This window comes from Zonotrichia albicollis, chromosome 12 (genome assembly GCF_047830755.1).
Source record: "Zonotrichia albicollis isolate bZonAlb1 chromosome 12, bZonAlb1.hap1, whole genome shotgun sequence".
Lineage (NCBI taxonomy): Eukaryota > Metazoa > Chordata > Aves > Passeriformes > Passerellidae > Zonotrichia > Zonotrichia albicollis.
In genome coordinates, this window is record NC_133830.1 from 7,054,661 (window position 1) to 7,074,412 (window position 19,752).

General features: G+C 46.0%; 1 protein-coding gene across 15 annotated transcripts in view; it reads left to right on the forward strand.

Annotated features, from left to right (window-relative positions):
• Positions 1 to 19,752, forward strand: part of CADPS (calcium dependent secretion activator) — a 202,927-nt gene that overhangs the window by 24,400 nt on the left and 158,775 nt on the right. For all 15 annotated transcript variants that reach the window (XM_074550477.1, XM_074550466.1, XM_074550467.1 and 12 more), the window contains exon 2: positions 15,839 to 15,952. In XM_074550477.1, coding sequence (XP_074406578.1) covers positions 15,839 to 15,952 — 114 coding nt within the window. The remainder of the gene's footprint in view (positions 1 to 15,838; positions 15,953 to 19,752) is intronic.

The following is a 19,752-nucleotide window of genomic DNA, read 5'->3' on the forward strand; positions in this document are numbered from 1 at the left end:
ATTAAAGGTCTGTTGCTCTTGCGGAATTTTGATGTTGTCAGCTAAGCTGGTTGCTTAAATGATGTAATGTTGTTATGCCTATTTTGCCTCGAATCTAAATTTCTGTGGCATAAGTAACAGGATGAAATGATCTGTTGCTGTCTGTGGAGAGCTGATGAGAAACGAGTGGTGGAGGTGGTGGGTAGGCACTTAGAACTGGCAGGGGATCTGCTGGGAGACCTGATGGTTTTGCTGTAAATTGTAGGTGCCAAGGCTGTGCCAGCGACTCGCCCCGTGTGGCACACTGGGGAGATGGCCACCACCAGCTCAGCACCTGCTTATTAAAATAACCTTGACATCCATTCTCAGGGGACTGTGATTTTTATCTGGCTTTTTCTCTAATTAATAAAAATCTATTTTCATATCTTGGGGATGAATTTTCTCTAGGCCTTTGCCTATCCAAAAAATCTTCAATAACTTGAAGTGATGCTTTTAATGATGGCCTTTTCTCTCGATCTGAACTGCTGGACCCTAGCAGGGACCAAAACAACATCCTTAAATTTTAAGCCCTTGTTCTTCCATGCATGCAGATTTCTCATGGCCCACCTTTTGATTTTTGTTATGTCATCTTCTGATCCCAAGCCCTGGTTATTCCAAAGCTATACTTTCTTATACTTATACTATCTTATGTTTCCACTGGAGATGGAAATGCTTTTCAGTCCCCATCCTAAGGACCCTGGTGGTTGTTGGCAGTGGCTGTTCATGAGTAGCTGCCAGAAATGCTGCAGTGGCCACCTGGTTCCCTCAAGCTTGCTGCTGAGGACTGTGACCCACAGCCACGGGGACCCTGGAGTGGGGTTTGGCTTGTGCCATTGCTGGCACTTCACTGGGATTTGTGCTGCTCCAGTGCCCCATCCCAGCTGAGATCCAGCCCTTCTTTGCAGCCTGAGCTCTTTTCTCATGCTCACAGCCGTGAACATTTGCCTGGTGCAGCTGCTGGGACTGACTTAATGCAGTTCTGTACTCATCAAAGGCACTCATCAGACTGGAGGCTTTTTGGCTTCCTGGCTGCTTCTGTCAGTAGTTCCTATTAACACTAATGGAAATCACACTCTTGGCATCAGCAGCACAGCACCCCCTGTGCTGTGCTCTGCTGTCTGACAGGAGTGAAATTGTGGGGGTAATTCCTTCTGCATCACACAGAGATTTTACTGCAAGGGGTCTTGCTGTCACTTCATAAGTACTGTGCCAGCTTAATGTTCTGTTATTTTCTTTCTTTGGAAGAGCCTGTAAAGCTCTGGAGTGTGGTGGTGGTTAATGCTGGTTCTCAGGCACCAAGAATAAGGGAAGAAAAGTATTTTTTTGAATTCCAGCCTTTGACACAGTGCTTCAGAGGCTTTCCCTGTGGCCCTCCATAGCTACAGGGTATGTTGTTTTCTCTTCAGCAGCAGCCCCTGAGCAGGAAATGCAGCCTCTGTCACATACCCAAATGTCAGCCTGTAGGCAAAGAGGCTTTGTGCACAGCTTAGCAGAGGGCCCAGCTACCAGCCCCATTCAGAAATCTCCTTGGTCTCCCAAACAGGCTGAGGGGTGCCTTGCTCTTACTGACTCATGTTGTGCAGGCTCTGGGTTGCTCAGATAAGCATCTTTATTCTATCATGTTCTTGCTGTTAGCCTTCAATGTGGCAAAGGCTTCTGTCTTTCTTTGTTGTTTTTTTTTTTTCCCTGATGTTATCTTCAGTTTCTTTGCTTCTCCATTGTACCAGGAGGAATTGGGATTTGCTTTGCATGTTTAAAGCACATTTCTGTAAAAAATGTCTAAGGAATTAATCAGAAAGCTCAAAAATAGTGCATGGTTTGTAAAGAAGTAGTCACAGTTCAAAAGATTAAAGGAAATAAAAATTTCTATTTGCCACCTAAATTTAAGGAGAGCTTAAATGTGCCCTGGGAGATAACATCAGAGAGAAAAGTGAAATTGCAAAGACAGACATCAACCAGGAGTGACTTGTGCTGAGCAGTTCTGCATTCAGGTTTGGGGAACTTTGCTCCTGGTAAACACTTGGGCTTTTAGGCGGTGAAGGCAAAAGTATTTTCTCCAGGCCTGGAGCTGATGGGCAGGAATTTTGAAGTTCTCAAGTGACTTCTATTGCCAGCTTCCCTGGCATTTTTTTCCAATATTTCCTGGTGAGGAAGATTTTATTGCTGATTTTGTTTGCTACAACATGCACAATGTGTGACTTCCCAAGCCCACAGCCAGGTTTCAGCTGGAGCCTGGCAGCTTTCTCTGCTGCGTGGGTCAAGCCAAGAGCTGAAACCTGGCTGGAAATGAGTTGGAGGTGGAACAAAGTTTCCCACCAGTTTGTCCTTCTCTCGTCAGTGTGGGCAGGATACTTGCCCGCTCAAGAAACCATTGTGTGTAAAACTCTGAAGTTTGGAAACTGCAGACAAGGAGGGGCTGGATGGCAGAGTATCATTGGCATTGCTGGAGAAAGCCCTGCCAGTGTGGAATGAAAGGGAGCAGGCTTGTTTGTGCTGCTTTTGGCATTTCCCCTTTGTTCACGCCCCAGCCTGGCCCAGCTTTCTTGGTCACAGTTCAGCCTGATCCCTCTTCATGATGTTTGAGGCCAGAGGAGCTGCATGAGCCAGTGCAGCTGGTACCTGGCATCCCCTGCCTCGACCTGCACGCCCCGTGGGCTCCCTGCCCACCTTCCAGCATGCCTACTCCCTCATCCAGCTGCCAGGGAAGCTGATCCAGGCTGCTGGTGTTCCAGAGGGCTGGGAAAGCATTTGTCTCTGAGACAGCTGTCAATCAGGGCTGCCTGTTGTGGAGCAGGCTGTGTGGGCCCCCTCTGCAGCGTGTGTCATGCCAGAGGAGAAGCCATCGCTGCCTGTGCTGGTGCTGGCCCAGCAATCAGCACCAGGAGTGAAACTCCAAGCTCCTTTCATTCCAATATTTTGGGGCATTTTCAGGTAAGTGACTGCATTCCCACATCCTGAGTTCTACAGCTTTTCTTTGAGCAATATTTAAGATTGGTGTTTTTCCTTCAAATTTCTGTGGGTACCAGTTATCTCTAATTCTTCAGCGTAGGCTGAGGCTTCTAATAGGAATATTTGAGGTAAAAAAAAAAAAAGGCAATCCATGCTGTAGGCTGAGGTGAGGTGGGATTGTCTGTGCATGTACAGCATACTGTGAGATCTGTTTTATGGGATCAGAGTAGCGTGGAGTAATGTGGCCCAGCTGTCACCAAGCTCTGGGATCTGCCACTTGCACAGACCTGTGTTTCCAGGACAGAGCTCACTCCTCACACTTATTGGGAGGAGGAAAATGAGAGTATTGATTCAATGCATTGTCCTCAATTGTGGAGCTTGTTTTCCCTTTTTTTTAATGATTTTTGCTGTTATGGTTTCAGTGATCTCTTGCAGGGCTCCTAGAAGCAGAAGGGAAGCTCCAGGATAGAGAATGCTGAAGGCAAATGCTAGCACAGCTGTCTTTTATAAAGAATAATTTTATTTTGTCTTTTTCTGTATGCCCACATGTTTTTCTGCTCCTACAAGCACTCCTCTGAAATTATATACTTCAGTTCTGCAGTAGCTTTGCTGCTTTTTGGGAGGGGTTTCAACTTGAACTCTTAATGTATAGGCAAACTCATTACCTGATGTAGCAACAGGCAATTCTTCCCTCCTGCTCTTTGGGACTGTGTTCTGCTCCCTTTGTGCACAGCCTGCTCTCCTCCCTCCTCCTGGATCTTTTAGCCACTGTAAGGTAGTGTAAGACACATAGGAAATCTGGATTTGGAGCTTGGACAGCATATTCTGGGGGTGTGTTGAAGAGGATATTTACTCCATCTGTTACATCCCCTTCTGCTGCAGGTCAGTGCTCTTGTGGCATCAGCTTGCAATTCTTCTGCACAACCCACAGCAAATGAGGAGCAGAGACAGCTCATCTGATGGGGAGAGGATAGCAGGGGGCTCTGACCCTCCCAGCAGAAATGCACAGAGCTCATCATTCACTCAAAGGCCTTAAAATTATTCTGCCTCAAGCCCAAAGCAGAAAAATGAATCTTTCTTCTTTCAGAGACAGCCTGCAATACACTACACTTCACAGGAATCCTTAAAACAGCTTTCCTGGCTTAAATGAGAGTTTTTAATGTGTAGGCATGTGTTTTTGGAGAGGATTTTTATGTAGGGCCATGTGTAACTGCATTGTTGAAAATTGCCAGACTTTAGAGAGTTAATGTACTGAGGCATTACAGCAGTGGTACCAAACTTACTCGTTTGGGTTTGTTAGGAAAGCTGGATCTTTCAAACTATTATCTCTAACCTTTGGCCCAAAAAAGCCCCACAGGCTATTGGAGGCACAGAAAAAGGTGCTTTTTAGGTGGTTTGGGGTTTTGTTTGTTTGTTTGTTTATTTTGTTTTTTACATCCAGTTTACCAGTGCTGTGTCTCCAGGCTGATGGGAAGGTGTTTGGATCAGACCAGGTCTGGCTGCATTGCTCCCTGTGTCCCAGAGCCAACAGGAAGGATTTGTGTACTTGGGTGCTGCTGGGGCTGGGTGGTTGGTGCTGGGTCACACCAGGCAGCTTTGGGGGGATGTTCTTTAGCTCTAATTAAACTTGGCAGGAGGTAAAAGGCAAAAGACAGCCAGCGTGCTGGCCAGAGGCACCAAGGGCAGAGGGCTGCTTGCTCAGGGAGCCAGGATGTCCCTCTTGCCTCAGCCAGGTCCCCAGGGATGATGCAGTCATGGCTGTGGTGTTGATTCTCTCTTTCCACCAGTGGGGTTTGCGTGGGGAAGGTCCCAGTGCCAAGCTGTGCCCAGCTCAGGTGCTCACCCCTGTCCTTGCACTGCTTCCCCAGGGCATCTCCCTGGGTTGCAAGGCTCAGACTGAACACTGCACACTCCAGAGCCTGTCAGCCAGCAAATGGCCTTTCCCTTATCTTGAAAGCCTTCATGCCTAATTTCATGCAAGCAGCTAATTGTCCCTTTGCAGATGCCAGTGTGGGCCCTACGCACACTGCACACAGGCTGTGTGTGTGCCATGACTGCCCCAGCTGGGTTTCATTTATGCTCACAGCCTAAAGCTGAGAAAAGGTCACTGCTTCCTCCAGCTTTCCCTGTCAAGTGAATGTGCTCCAAGCCTGGAAATCTGAGCACTCACTTGCACGAAACCACCCTTGGGGCTGTGTCCCCATGGGGCTTCCATCCCATCTCTGTGATGCCTCAGATAATTTGCAAGATTTGCCCCTTTGTTTTCAGACTCCTGACAGAAACTGGCTCCAAAGACTAGAACTGTGGGAAACTAATTGGATAATTTCAGCAGTGCCTTTATTTAAATAATAGTAAATCACCCCAGTGGAATGATGCTATTGCAGATGAATTTCCCAGATTTCTTTGAGGGAGCAGACAGACATTCTCAGCTATTCCAAGTACATCCCAGCCATCCTGTGAAGGTATATTCCCATGTCTCTGCCTGGTGGTGGGCATGGAAAGTTGAAATGTTGTTTTCTTGCAGTAGTTTGTTGCTTCAGAACAAACTACCTTTAACTAAACTTTCTCCTCCAGCTCCAAACAACATGCCCTTGTAAAATCTGATATTACTCACTTTAGCAGGAAATGTGAGGTGGAGGAGGACGTGCACTACAGTTTCACACCTTTTCTCTTGTTTTTCTATCTAGAAACAAATTCTGTTCTGGCTTGACTGATTGATTGAACCTTTTTCAAGTGCTGTCTGAAGGAGACAGCTTCTACTGGATCAGAGATGTATTTGGCTCTTACACAGATTTTCTTAAAATCTGGAGTGTTTTCTTTCTTTTTGTTTGTTTCTTGGAACTCATGGCAGATGCACAGAATAAGGGAAGATTTCAAACACGACAGGCTGTACTTAGCCAGAGCCATGGTGTGTAGTAGGTCACGTCTCTTAGTAGGCTGCTTTGAAAATGTGCTTTCTTTGGAAAGGAAATGTTGCTCAGACCTGCATCTGCTTCCTCATCTGCTCCAGCAGCCCAATTTCATGTTGATTCAGACAGAAGCCCTCTGGTTTGGGGGCTGGTGGTTTCCTCAGCTCTTGGCAGGGGCAGTGTGGGCATATGGGGTGCCCACAGCAGGGCTCACCATTTCAGCCTTGTCTTCCTGGGAGCTCCTCTTCATTTCTTGCCATCTTGTTCATTCCCATCAAAGACATTCCCTCCCCTGCTAACTCTGCCAGGCTGAAACCAGCATTTTCACAGAGGCTGGGACGCACCAGGAGTCCTTGATTCTCCATTCATTTGTCTGCCACTTCAGCTCAGTAAGAACTGTTTTTAAAATAGCTTGTGACACGGAGGAGAGGCAGAGTTTAATGATGAAAATGATGCAAAAATAACACCAGTGATGGTAGATGTGCTTTTTTTTACCTTAAAAAAGAATAGAGAGAAGCCTGGGTTTCTTGTTTGGACATCTGAAGTGTCGGTAGGAGATCTTTTAGTTCTGATTGTTTAATATTTTTAAGTCAGCATGAACAGCTGTATACATTAACCAGGAAAGATTATTGGCTTCTGCAGTCTGTAAGGTCTGCCTGGAATAGGAACACAGAGATGGAAATAGTACAAATAGTGATTTAAAAGTGTCTCTAAATGTAGCTTGCTTTTCTTCTTGGTTATGCACCATCCTAGTCTGTGAGAGGCTCTCAATCTTTTCATCCATGTAGCCACTTCTGGAGAGAAACTAATGGGAAATGCAGCACAGAGGGATCAGACAAATGGGCTTGTTGGACAGCAAGGATGTGCCTGAATTCCAGAACCCCCAGCACAGACCATCTTTTGTTCCCACCTTGTCCCTCACCCCTATTTGTGGATCAGTTAGTTTATGGAAATGTAACTGTCCTTAGATTGTGCCTGGGATCTCCAAACCCACGATATGCTGGGCCATTAAGTGTTAATAATTAAGTTAATTATTATGGATGATTATTAAGTAACCCCAGTTAGGGGGACTGATCTTCAGAGTGCTGAACTGACCAAATAACACTGGCCCAGGTGGTGCAAAGAGGTTCTGTGCTCTTAGTTACTCCTCAGGAGGGGCTGGCAGTGTTCCTGGTCAAAGGGGTACTGGCCACACTGATCAGCAGTGTAAAATCACTACCTGTATACAATTCTTTCTTTTGGGTACCGGGGAATTGTTTTTGAATGCTCCCTTGTAGCACTTGTAAGAGATTTTGCACTTTTTCTTTTATTATCAAATAAATTCAGTATCAGCTATCTATTACAGGTGATTGAATGAGAGGTTTTGCATACCTGTGATGGTGACAGATCAGGAGGCTTAGGGCTTTGCAGCCATTGGGAAATAGATGTGTAATATCCATACCCAAACTGTCTTTTTTACTTCCTTTCCGTCAGGCTCTGAACATTGAAGTTCTGGAACTTGTCCTCAGAATATTCTGAAATAAATATAAATTCTAGTAGGATCATAGCCCAGGCTGTTCCTGACTTTTCCAAGGGCCTGGACATGGCTGTCTCATGGAGAAGGACCTGTGATAATTCTCCAGCTTCCCACCTCCCTCCTCCACTGCAGCACACCAAGGTCTTGAGGCATAAAAGGATGGGAGGTAACGTCTCAGAAGCTGTGTCACATTAACACTCACAGGCTTCCATAGACCATGTGTTGTTTTCCATCCAACAGAAAAATAGGAGAGAAAATTTTACTTTCCAAGACTGCCTGTGTTGTTCCAGAGGAGAAGGAAGATCTTCCCTCGATCCCTTTTCCTGGGCTGAGCATTTTTTGAGGTCTCAGAGCAGCAATGCACTGTGTGTACCACATGTACTGCACTAGTGGAGTGAAAGGGCAAAGCCAAACCATGTCTGTTGCATTTACAGAGAGTTCCTACAGCAGTCAGAGCAAACATGTCTCAGAGTGCCCCTCTGGCCAGGCCTTGCTAGTGGGGTTTGCTGGAGCAGGCTGTGTAATGGTTCTGTTAGTGGCCCTCAGGACTTGAAGTTAATCAGACAGGGACTGGGACTGAATAAGAAAAGTATTTGAGTTAGGGAGAGGAGGAGATAATCCAGCTGTAGAATCCAGCCTGGGAATAAAGGGATTTTTGGGCACCCAAAGGAGCCTCCAGTGTTGGGGAACTTGTCCTTCTGCCCATTCTACACAGCCTCCATTCTATCTGTCTCCTGGATTTATTTCCTAGCTATATTTCTGCTAGTGTTTTTATGGGTTTGTTTTTTCTGTTTTATTAACAGAGCAGCTGCACTTTTACCACAGGCAGCATGACGCTGGGCTTTCTGCTGAAAGCTGCCACATCACCATGATGTGTTTTACCCAGCAGAGCTCACCAGGCAAGGTTCCCGGCACAGCAGAAGCCACCAGGGAGGTTCCTCAGAGCAGAAATCACCCCTCAGCCCATCCTCAGTCACTTGGCCTAGTATTTCATCATTGCTATTTCTTGTTTCTGTTTTGTGCTGGCTTCTCTATTCTTCTAAGATCAAAGTCATATTTTTATTAGCAGTAAAAAAGTAGGGGCCTGTATCTGTTTGATCATATGCAGAAAGATACCCAGCAGGGCTAGCTTACTCTGTTGGATCTGTCAGAAACTCACTCTGCTAATGGCCTGCTTAGGTAAAATAAGATCAAAAGGTGGAAAAAGTTCCAAGTTTTCTGTGCTCTTGTCAGGTGGCTCCATCTTGGGGTTACTTGCCAGCACATCAGCTGCAGAGGAGGGACCAGCCAGGAGGAGACACACAGGAAAAAGAAACTTGCAGGCAGGAGCAGAATATCCTGATTGGAATCACATCTGAGCCACCTGGTCTAGTGGGAGGGATGCCTGCCCATGACAGAGGGGGTGGAACTGAATGATCTTTGAGGTCCCTTCCAACCCAAACAATTTTGTGATTCTGTGATGTTAATGGAAAAGGGGACCCTTTGCAGGGGAGAGATACAAGGGTGGTGTGTGAATGTTGGATGGATACCCCTGGTACAAACAAAGACAGCAAGTGAGGCAGGCTGTGGCAAGGTATCTTTTGATGTACCTGCCTCTGGGCTTGCTCTGTGGTGGCAGGTTGAAAAAGGAAGGTGTAGCTTGGAAAGCACAAGGGGAAAGTCATCATGGCAAGGCCCAGTCCCAAATCCTGGGTTTGCTTTCCTTTTTTAGCATTGTGCACTGCAGCGTTTCAGAAAGTAGGAGCAGCCATAATAGCATTTTAGGTCTTTCATGTATGTCAAAGTGTGCCTAGCTGGCAGAGTGAATCATAGAAAAGAAATATACTCAGGGTTTGAGAGGATAAAAAAACACATCCATGTATTTCAGAGAACAACTCGGAGCCTGTGCTTTGTCTCTCCAATAAATCTGCTACTGGATGTAGTCTGGGACAGTGGAAAGAGGAGATCTGCACTGCTTGATCTAGAGCCTCTGTGTCTGCAGCTGGCTTAACCAAAGGGATTGATGTTCTGCTTTCCCATACTTATGCAGCAATTCTTGAGCCTCTTTACAGGAGAAATGTTCCAGCAAGTGCCAAAATCATTTAACACTCTCTGCTTGTTCTTCAAGGCTGCTGGAGTTTGCTCATAATAACAGAGGTAGTGAGAGGTCCTGGCAGGGGTTGGAGCTGGTGCTGTGGGGAGGCAGGCTGGGTGCTTGCTCTATGGCTGGGCAGAAGAAGGGGCTTTCTTCCTCTGCAGGCTGCTCTCGTGGGTTTTCTGTCCCCTTTGGTCACATTGCTGAAGCAGATATTTACCCTTAGGTTGGGAAATACTGTTCTTGTGTTCTTGGTCTGCTCAAGTGAGAGGCTGGTTCAGTCTCTGACCTCCAAATCAGTGCTGTGCTGGTGTGTAAGGACCCAGGAGCTGTTTGCATTGTTTGTGCTCAAACCCTGATCTCTGAGCACAGGGCAGGTGAGCATGTAGAAGTGTTTCTCCCAGAGGATCCCCATGGCTCTGACCCATCCCCAACATCACAGGTGGGCTGAGCAGACAGGGCATGAGCTGCTCTAGGCAGGAATTGTGTGTGCTCTTCACTGCCCATGTGTGCAAACCCAGCCATGGTCGTGGTGCAGTCATTTTCTCTGCCACAAATCAGCTGGACACCTCTTCTGAGAGAGGAGTAGGTGACGCTAGGGTGGCTTGCCAGGACCATGCCTTTTTCTTGTTTGCCACTCACAAAGGATGATGTGGCTGGAGAGTGGGTGGCCAATGTGGATTCATCAGGGTCTGTAAAGCACTGGACCAAGGGAGAGGCAGCAAATCAAGCACCCACAAAGAGGGAATTGCACAGGCAGCAGGAAAACAGTGGGTGTGTGCACAGTGATCTGCATATGATCAGACTGTAAGGGTATCCCTGGAAGGATGCATGGTGGCTATCAGGAACCAAAGCACAAGAAGCTCTTTCTGGTAAAAAGTATTAAATTTCTCTGAAACAACCAGAAAAGGCACTGTTAGGTGGCTGGGAACAGTTTCCTGAGACTGCCAATTAACACTGGTTGTGTATGTGAGCAGTGAAAAGCAGCAGTGTTCAGCTGTTTGCAGAGCAGCCACATCTGCTCAGGAGAGTTTGCAATTAAAACCCCAAATGGTGGGGCTGTGAGTCACCCCACCGTGGCCCTCTCTTGTAGCAGGGAAATCAGCATCAGCAGAGGGACAACCTGATACATTCTCCTAGTGCAAAATAACCTGATTTTTTCTTTCTAGTCTTATGCCCATTGCTGGTGCCTCTGGCCTCTCTCCTGAGACCAGTGCTTGTCTGCTCTGGCCTCCTCCCTCCTCCTTCCCTCCCACATTGCTGGTGTTGTAACTGGTTTCCTGGTTGTAAAAGCAGCAATGATGAGAGATGCTCATTTGGTTGGTTTAGATTTTTCCTATATCACCTGGTGCTGAGGAGTAATGAAATATTTATTACATGTTACAAAACCAAACCCAGAGCAACAGCACAGTGAGCAGTTAAATATTCCTCCTTCTTTCCCTGCAGTGGTCCCTGAGCAGCAGGTGCCCTAAGCAGGAAGAGCTCAGTGCTGCTCATGGCTGTCTGCTGCTGGGCTTTCTGGGCAAAAGGCAGAGGGGCTTGCCCTGGGAGTTACCTGCAGTCCTTCCCCTGGGAGTTACCTGCAGTCCTCAGCTGAAATGATTCCTCTGGGACAGGGATGATGCTGAAGGGCTGAGCCATTAGGGATGTGTTGCAGTGCTGTGATGCACCCTCGTGTCCTGCCTGCAGGAAAGAGCCCTCAGTGGGATGTGCAGTGTGCAAGGGCTCTGTGAGGCATCAGTGCACTGAAACATTCAGTCCTTGATCAGAGGTGTTCAAGTGTGGCAGTGAAGGAGGTCACTTCTCAAACATAGGGTGCCTTTCACTTGGGAACATCCTTCCACAGAGCCCAAATCTGATTGATTTCAGCAGCCTCACATTGATGGACAAGGCTTTATTAGCAGGTTAGAGTATCTGTACAGGTGTGAATGTGCTATGCTGCAGCTTGCTGCTTAATGACAGATTCAGGAATATGCAATCTAGGATGGCCCTTCATTCCAAATCTTCTGTTGGTTATGGTAGCTGTAGCATAATGGAGGTTGCAGGAGAGTTCTAGAAGTCCCTGGCCCAATTTCCCTGTTCAAAGCCAGGCTCCCTCCCAAACCAGATAATTTTCACGCAGTCAGGCTGTGGAAATTTGCAAGGCTGGAGATGCTACAGTCTCCCTGGGCCCATTTTGGTGCTGTACTTATTCCTATTCCTATATGCTGAGACTCAGCAAAGCATTCTGGAGAGAGGATGGCTCAGTGAGGCACATTGCTGTGTATAACTTTGTTCAGGGAAGTTTTCTGTGGCAAACAGCTCCTCTGCAGTGCTTGTGCTTCCCTGGTGTAGGTGAAGGAGGCTGGAGATGATGTGCAGAGATGGTGCCAGCTGTTCACTGGCTGGAACACTTTGGAGAAGGTGCCATGGCTCCCTGCATTCACGTTTGCACTTGGCTCTGAGTCAGACTGAGTATGTGAAAAAATAACACAGAGCAAGAAAGCAAGAAAGCTGCTGGTGAATGTTTGTCCCAGAGATGCTGATGTGCTGTTTGCTGGGATCTGCATCAAGCAAATTCATTTGGTTGCCTCTGTGATTTGCTTGTGGCAGGTGGGTCTTTGGTCAGGTCTCTAAATTCTGCTGGGCATGTGGTTTTTCTTAACAAATTAGACCAAGAAGGTAGCAATCATGTGGGTCCCATGTCTAGTCACTGGTGAGCTCTTCCCATAATGTTATCTGTTATGGGAAAGACATCTGCCAAGCTTCTTTTAGAAAACCATGCAGTCCACAAAGGATGCCAGCCCAAAAGCTCCATGGGTGCTGTGCCTGGTCCCTGCGCCAGGAGTTCACTCAGCTCATTACAGCTTTTAATATGCCTGTGTATATCTGGCAACCTATATCCTCCCAGACAGGTAAAGGTCTAGAAAACACTCTGCTGCATAAGCACATCACAGTATTAACTTGTGAGAGTTCTCTTGGATCCAGAGTTCTGTGTTCTGTGATCCCTCTAGAATGCAGAAATGACTATTTGTTTTTTAATGGCTCACACATGGGAAGCAGTTGTAATGGGGACATCAGAGAGGTTTGAAAAAGTGAGGGAAGGTAAACAGAATTAACCTCTTGAATCCACCAGTTCTCCTGTTTACTCCCAGCTCTCCTGTGTGATGGCACTTGGATTGGTTTGCATGGGAGGCAGCAAGGCTGTGCCCCCAACATCCACAGCCCTGCTGGGCTTGCAGCCTAACAGGGTGCCTGCCACAGCTGGGGTGAAGGCTGTGGTGTTGTACTGATGTCCTTCCAAGTGGAAATAATTCTGCTGTTCTCTGCTATTTGTGAACACCCTGTGGAAGGTAACTGAGTGGCCTTACTGGATCTGCAGAAGCTGTTGGCTTGCTTTATGTGAATTTCTAGCTTATCACTGGTGCCTCTAATTACAGGAGATAAAATAACACCCATGCCTTTAAAGCACTTAAGCTTCCAGTTGAGTGTTCAGGGCACGTGCTCTTTTAAGCCTGTGGCTGAGTTAGTGGCATCACTTGGCACTGCCAAGGCTCTGGAGAGTGATTCTGGTGCTGAGACTGCCCCCCTGCCTTGCTCCAGCCTGTGCTGGGACATGCAGCCTCCCAGCTGCCCCAAAAGTGCTTCTGGGATTTGGCAGCAATGCCTGATGGGGAAGGAAAGAGGCATAAAATAGGAGGTGAAGTGTGTTGGACACATTTGGTTGACCTGCAGATCTGGTCTCCTCTGCTCCCTTGTGGTGTGGCTTTCTGCACCAGGTGTTTGCTGCTGTGCTGCAGAAGCTGAGTTTAATATGACAGCAGTTCAGTTGTGTCTCAGATGAGCTGCCTCCTTGATACCATCCCTCACAGTGGCACTGCCATGGGTCAATGCCCACTGCTGCCTCCTGCTCTGGTGGGGGTGTCAGACTGAGGGTCCTGTGAGCTGAGGAATGGACTGTGCTGCAGCCAGGTGTGATCAGACAGGATCTCCTTTTCCCTGGATGGGGAACATGCTGGCATACAGCTTGGCTGAGGAGGAGGCAGCTGACACTCTCCTAGAGACAGATCTGATGATTCATTTCCACAGCCCCCAGGAGCTTGCGTGTGAGCTGCGTATCGGGAATTTCTAGGAATTTCAAGGAGCATCATTCCTTCTGAAGGTAGCCCATTCAGTACTGAGGAAGGAGGATAGAATACTGCTGCTAGATGGCATTATAGGAATTGAACAAACAAGGACTTTTGGGGGTTGTCCTAAGAAATAACCTGACTGCAAAAATGTAATAAATATGCCATGCATGTTGTTCAAATCCCAAATGAAAAGCCTCTTGGCTGAGAGTAGCTGTGCTCTTAGTATGTCTTTCTGTGGTCCTCAGCAGCAGATTTCAAGATTACCTGTAGTTTTTCCTGTTTCTTTTCTTGTTTTTTTCAAGCATCTGTTGCCCTGTAATTTCTTCCTGACATTCACAATGCTTGCTAATACAAAACTGTCAATACATTTAATTAACATCTTGCCTTTTGCTTCTTCGAGATAATTAAATGATTAATAAAAACAGACCTAGCACCTTCCCACAGGTGTCCTTGTTCACTGCATTGTCTCTGGTTCCTCTTATCATTGACCCAGTTTTCAATTCCATCAGCTCAGATGGGTTTGGAGCCTGTTGTGCATGTTGCCCAAGGGCCTAGGGTGCTGTTGGCAAACACCCCAAAGGGGTTTTGGTGCCTGACATGGCAGATAGGATCTAATTTTTGATCCTAAGAATCTGCCATCCTAAAAGCTTTAAGCTTTTGTCAATGCTTTTCCTCTGGGCTCATGGCTTGAGGCTGAGGTGGGTCAGGCTAAGGGACGGTCCTTACTGCAGCCCTGTGATGCTGAGCTTTGTTGCACATGTCAGACCCTCTGAAGTCTGGGCTGGACTTTGGGGGTGGGTTTGACCCACCTTTGCAGCACCCTCATGGTGGTGAAGGCTGTTCCATGTTTTCTAAAGCAGAGCATAGCAAGTCTCCTTTTGTCACTTTGATGAACACTTCTCCATTAGCAGCTGGATAATCCCAGATTATCACATCAAATTGCTATTGCTCACTCACCCCCCTCAGCGTGGTGCTGAGGCATTAATTACCAGTGTTCATGATGTTCACTACTGCAGTCCCCGAACACCCCACACAGCACATCATGATTGTAGCTGCAGTGATATTTATCCCTGCATTTTCCAAGTGGTCCCTCTCCTGCTTTTTATCACTAGTGGTGTTTACCAGGTGTCATTATGCTCTAGTTGTTAGAATCTCTGCAGGTTTTTTTTTATACTTTACTCAAAGCCATTTAGACACTTAAAACCATTAATTTTATCATTCTCTTCCATTCTAATGGGATAGTTTCTTCCACTGGCATACAAATGAGGAAAAAAGACACTTCTCTAGACTTTTTGGTCACCAATAAATACCTATCCTAATTCTTACTGCTCTCCTTTCCCTTTAAGTTTGAAGTTGTAATATACACTTATTGTTTGCTTCCTTCTGTCAAAATTAATTTTTATCCCTGAATGTGAGGTAACCCCATGGTAAACCAGCCCCAGCTACATTTCAATCCCTGCAGTTTTTCAGCATGAGTGTTGTCTACATCTTAAGATGTAGACAACATCTACAGACTGGCATTGCTGATGCATTACTTATGTGCCTGCTGTGACTTTGTCTGCATTGTAAACTGAAGAGGTGGGGTTTTATCTATGTCTGGTTTTAAATTGACAGGTGAATTGAAAATGTAATGGCATGTTATCTTACAAGGCTGGAATAAACCTTGTAAACTTTCTATAGATGTCACTGTGACAGAATTAGAATTGTAAGTTATACAGGTTATACAAGTTATTCCTGGACAGGAAGTGTTTTGAGCAGCAAAGAGACAGCAGAGAAAGTCCTTGCTAGGAAAAGGAGAACAGGTTTGCTCTCATAGGATTTCAACATTAAATTCTTTCACCACTGGTTTTGACTGATGTTTTGTATGTGAAAAGCCAAAAGAAATGAACAAAATGAGCAAGGAGAAAAACAAAAATCAAACAAAACCCAAAAGCTAGCTTACAAGGCTTTCCGTTTGGTATGAAACCTCAGCTTCTAAAGGGGAGGAGAGGCTGAGTGGGAAGGGGTTGCACCAAAACAGATTCTTGCAAGCACTCACACAGCAGCTTGCTTTTGAATTGAGTATACCTGAAGTAGTAAAAGTCTTGTGTATATTATCTGGTGGCAGAGTTGTTTAGAAATGATGCTTAGGGTGAATTCAGGTGCTTGTGATGCCTAAATGCATGTTATAAACACCCCAATAAGGTACTGCAAATCAATTACTGAGTTTTTCCCCTTGTACATAAACCTTTTTTGACAAATCTTCTTTTGGCATGTTTTACAGATAAGTAAGCAGCAGCTCCAGACAATCAAAGATCGTTTCCAGGCCTTTCTCAATGGAGAAACCCAGATTGTGGCAGATGAAGCATTTATAAATGCTGTCCAGAGCTACTATGAGGTAAGGAGAGGCAATGCAATGCTCTTATGAATCCCTGTCTTCCTCCCTATTCACAGATGGGCTCGAATTCTGAATTAATGGTTTGTCCATTATCACACAGTATGGAGCAAAGGCAAATGCAAAGTGGCTTCTGTCTGATGTCTGGTACATCACAATGTTTGGGATGTTCAGGGTTTGAATGTAAACCATGGAACAACCATAGCAACCCCCAAGCCATGGTGTTTCCTTATAGGGGAAGACTGCCTTCTTTTGAGCTGAAAAATAATTTCCTGATACTTTTGAACCGTGTATTTTAAAACAGGGAAGACAGCAAAACAGTAAAATCAATGTCATGTGCTCCATGTGAAAAATACCAAGAGAAATCTGGGCAGCACATTCAGTTCTTGCAGAAGCTTTTGCATTGTGTCCAACTGACTTTGGGATTTTCAGCATGAGTCTTGTCTTTTCTCTTTGGCCTAACAAGTGCTGCAAAGCAAAGGGGGAGTGAGGAGGATGTGCATCTATGAAACTAGATGATACTAGAGAACATGAAACATTGTTCATAATTGTGCAAATGAATAATTATGCATATCTGTCTTTTTGCACCTCTTTGTATGCAGCCCATAATGCTGCCTGTTCTATCTCTGCTTGGAAGGAAAGAGTTTCTGGTTTTGAAGGAAATCGGTGCTTGTCTTTTCTATGAGGAGTGTTGTTTATTGTTTTGCTAGCCTTTCTGCAAACCACTTCTCTTTCTCCCTAGAGCTATTCTGTCATTGAAGGTGAAGATTTTGAATTGCCTACATAAAATATTTCTCTAGAAGTGCAATCTAAGAGGGGACCAAAATCAGATAATAAAACTGAAGAGAATTGTAACTCTATAGGATATGACAGCAGCTGCTTCTGTGTAAGGAAAGCACAAATTATCTCTGGATTGACTCTGTTGAACCAGTCTAGTAGTTCCTGCTACATCATTCTCTGTACAGGAAGGAAGCCAGGAGTCATTTACATCTTTTATCAGAAAAGAAATTGCCAAGGGATCATCACAGCTTCACTGAACATGTGCTCTCAAAGAAAGTTTTCAAGATAGAGTGAGCTGTGTTTTAGGATGCAAGAGCAGCATAATCTGTTCAAATAAGATTACTGGGCAGGAAAAGGAAACTGCTTAAAACCAGGCAAAATATACACCCCTGTTCCATTGCTGGTCTGGCTGATTGTTGTCAGCTTCAGAAGTCCTGTGCTGTATAAATGCTCCAAGTTACCAAACTGAAAAAGAGCAGTAGATTAGAACTAGATGTACACAGGCCCATGTTCTCAAGTAGACCCTCAACTGGCCCTGTCCTGCTTAAAACAGGCCACATGAAGTGTAATGCATTACTCTATGTCCTTTAGCACAACTTTCTTCTTTTTAGCTGTTGGTCTCCTTTAATTGATGGCTGTGTGCTGCAGTGGCACAAGGCAAAGCCTTGCCACAGAAAGCATCTGCCCCTCAGTGCCTGAGCAGTGTTCCCTGCTGAGAGTGATCTCCCTTCTTCTCTGCAGAGATGTGCCCCCCTTGGTTGATTCATTGTGCAAATCACTCTGCTTATCTCAGCTTCTGCAAATCTCACTTTTATTCAATTAACTGTCCTTCTGCTGGGTGCTATCTAGAAATCAGCATTGACTGATTTATAAATCTGCAAAATGGCTTGGAAAACACACAGCTGAAACTGGTAATCTCTGTGCAGGACATGGCTGATGTTTCTAAAAGGTCCACGTATTAATGGTGCAGGATAAGTTCATTACCTGGGAATGATTGGGTTTTTTGTAGAGAAAAAAAGATAAGGGTGACATTGTAGGTCAGAAATGCATTTGCTGTTGCCCTGAATGTGTTTGCATGGCCACGTTTTGCTGTTAATTCTGGCTGTCAGGGTAAGCATGTGGTTGTCAGTCTCAGGCTAGTTCACAGGCTGCTATCAAATTAAAGAATTGAGTGATCTGCTGCTGCTCTGCAAAGCAGCGCTGTGCCTGCAGGAATGCTGCAGACCCGTGTGCACAGACAGGCCCAGCATACTCCAACACACTGCAGGGGAGCTTTTCTCAACTCCTTTGACTTCTAATGAGTAAAGCTTTGTCTGTCACCAGCACATTTTGCAGCAGTCACTTCAGTGCATGTGATAGAAGCGCTTCATTAGCCCCATTTCCACTCTGCTGTGGAAGACAGAGACACAGTGGCATGGTGGGCTCATCTGTGGGTGTGGCAGGAGGTGCCTGACCCAGCTCCTGGAGGTCAGTTCCCTTCTGCAAGATTTGCTGTGTGCACCTATGCTAGAATTTTGTTCTAGGCAATGCTTGGCTCCTGGCAACTCTTCTAAGCTATCCTACAGCCAGGCAATTCACCTGGTGTTTTATACAGAAAACAGGACAGAACACTTTTTTTTCCCTTATTTTAAATTTTCCTATTTCATGATTTCTGCTGCTTTGTGTCTGGCTGGTGCTCCCTGTGCCTGCCTCCTCCCTGCCAGTGCAGCCTTCTTTTCCTCTGCTGGCTGCTGCTCCACACCCAGGGAGGAAGAATCAGGGCTGAGGGAATATGGGGAGCCAGATCCCACTGCTGAGGATGCTGGAGGTGAGGACCATGGATAACAACAGCCCTGGTAGGTATGGGAAGTGATTAGCACTGTCACACAGGTTCAGGCCTGGGCACCTGGCATGGGTGAGGGGACATGGGAGCCCAGGATGTTGCAGTGGGGAAGGTCACTATGACCTCCCATCATTTCCTGCAGTCAGTGTGCTAATAATTGCCTTGGTTGCATCAGGAGCTTGGCTCTCACCCATTACTTGAAAGCACCTGCACACACCTGGGGCATTATCCCTCATATTTAATCTCCACAAGGAAATGAAGCACATGCTGCTGTTGTTTAAGCATGGACTGAAGAGGTTGCTGGTGGCATTCTGCCTGTCTTGTCTGCAGGGAGTGAGAGCTCCCATGGTGATACTGGAAGGAAATGGCTCAGCTCTTCCTCAGCATCATTTTTGGTCTGGTCCTTGGACAAAACCCACTGCTACTGCCAAGACATGCCTGCGCCATCAAGCATCTGGGAACATGGAGTACGATATTGCTGAATGGTATATAAAAAATAAATCTGTCACGTCCTTAGGTCATCCTCAAGCTCTTTAATTATTGAGAGCTGACAGATACACCCCTGTGAGGGCACAGCTTCTTCCCAAGCTGCTGTATTCATCAGTTCTCAGCATTATTAATAAAACAGCAGTTTTCTTACTAGATATTGTTTGCTCTTCTGTGTTCAGGGCTTGGGAGAGGAGAGCCAACCCAAAATCCCTTTGACTCTCTAACCCTTCAGCTCTGTGTTGCTCTCAGGACATCTGTGGTCTGTGGGAGTCTGTCATGTTTTGACCCTTTTGCTGCTCTTGCAGTGGGAAGAACATCTTTATGAAATGTCTTCTCCCTCCCTTTCTCCTGCTGTGTCTGTGCCCTGCGTCTCTGCAAAGGTTCAAGCCGTGCTGAACCATCTTGAACTTCCCATTCCTGTGTCAGCAGGGCAGACAGCAAGAATCTCCTCTGGTGTAGTAGAGTTAGGTTGCAAACCTGGTCCTTGAAGAGGTTTTTCAGGGGCCTGGCCACCAGAATAAATCCAGTGCAGTAATGTTGGCTTCAGTAAGATGACACTGCTCCCTCTAAGAGGGTAGAACTTGGTTAGGTGAATGTTGTGCAAAAACCTCCTTATTAAAACATCAGATGGAACAAAATAAAATCCTGCTTTCCCAAAGTGGACTTATGTATCTGGTGAGGTGTGACCATAACATCACATCAAGTCCTAATT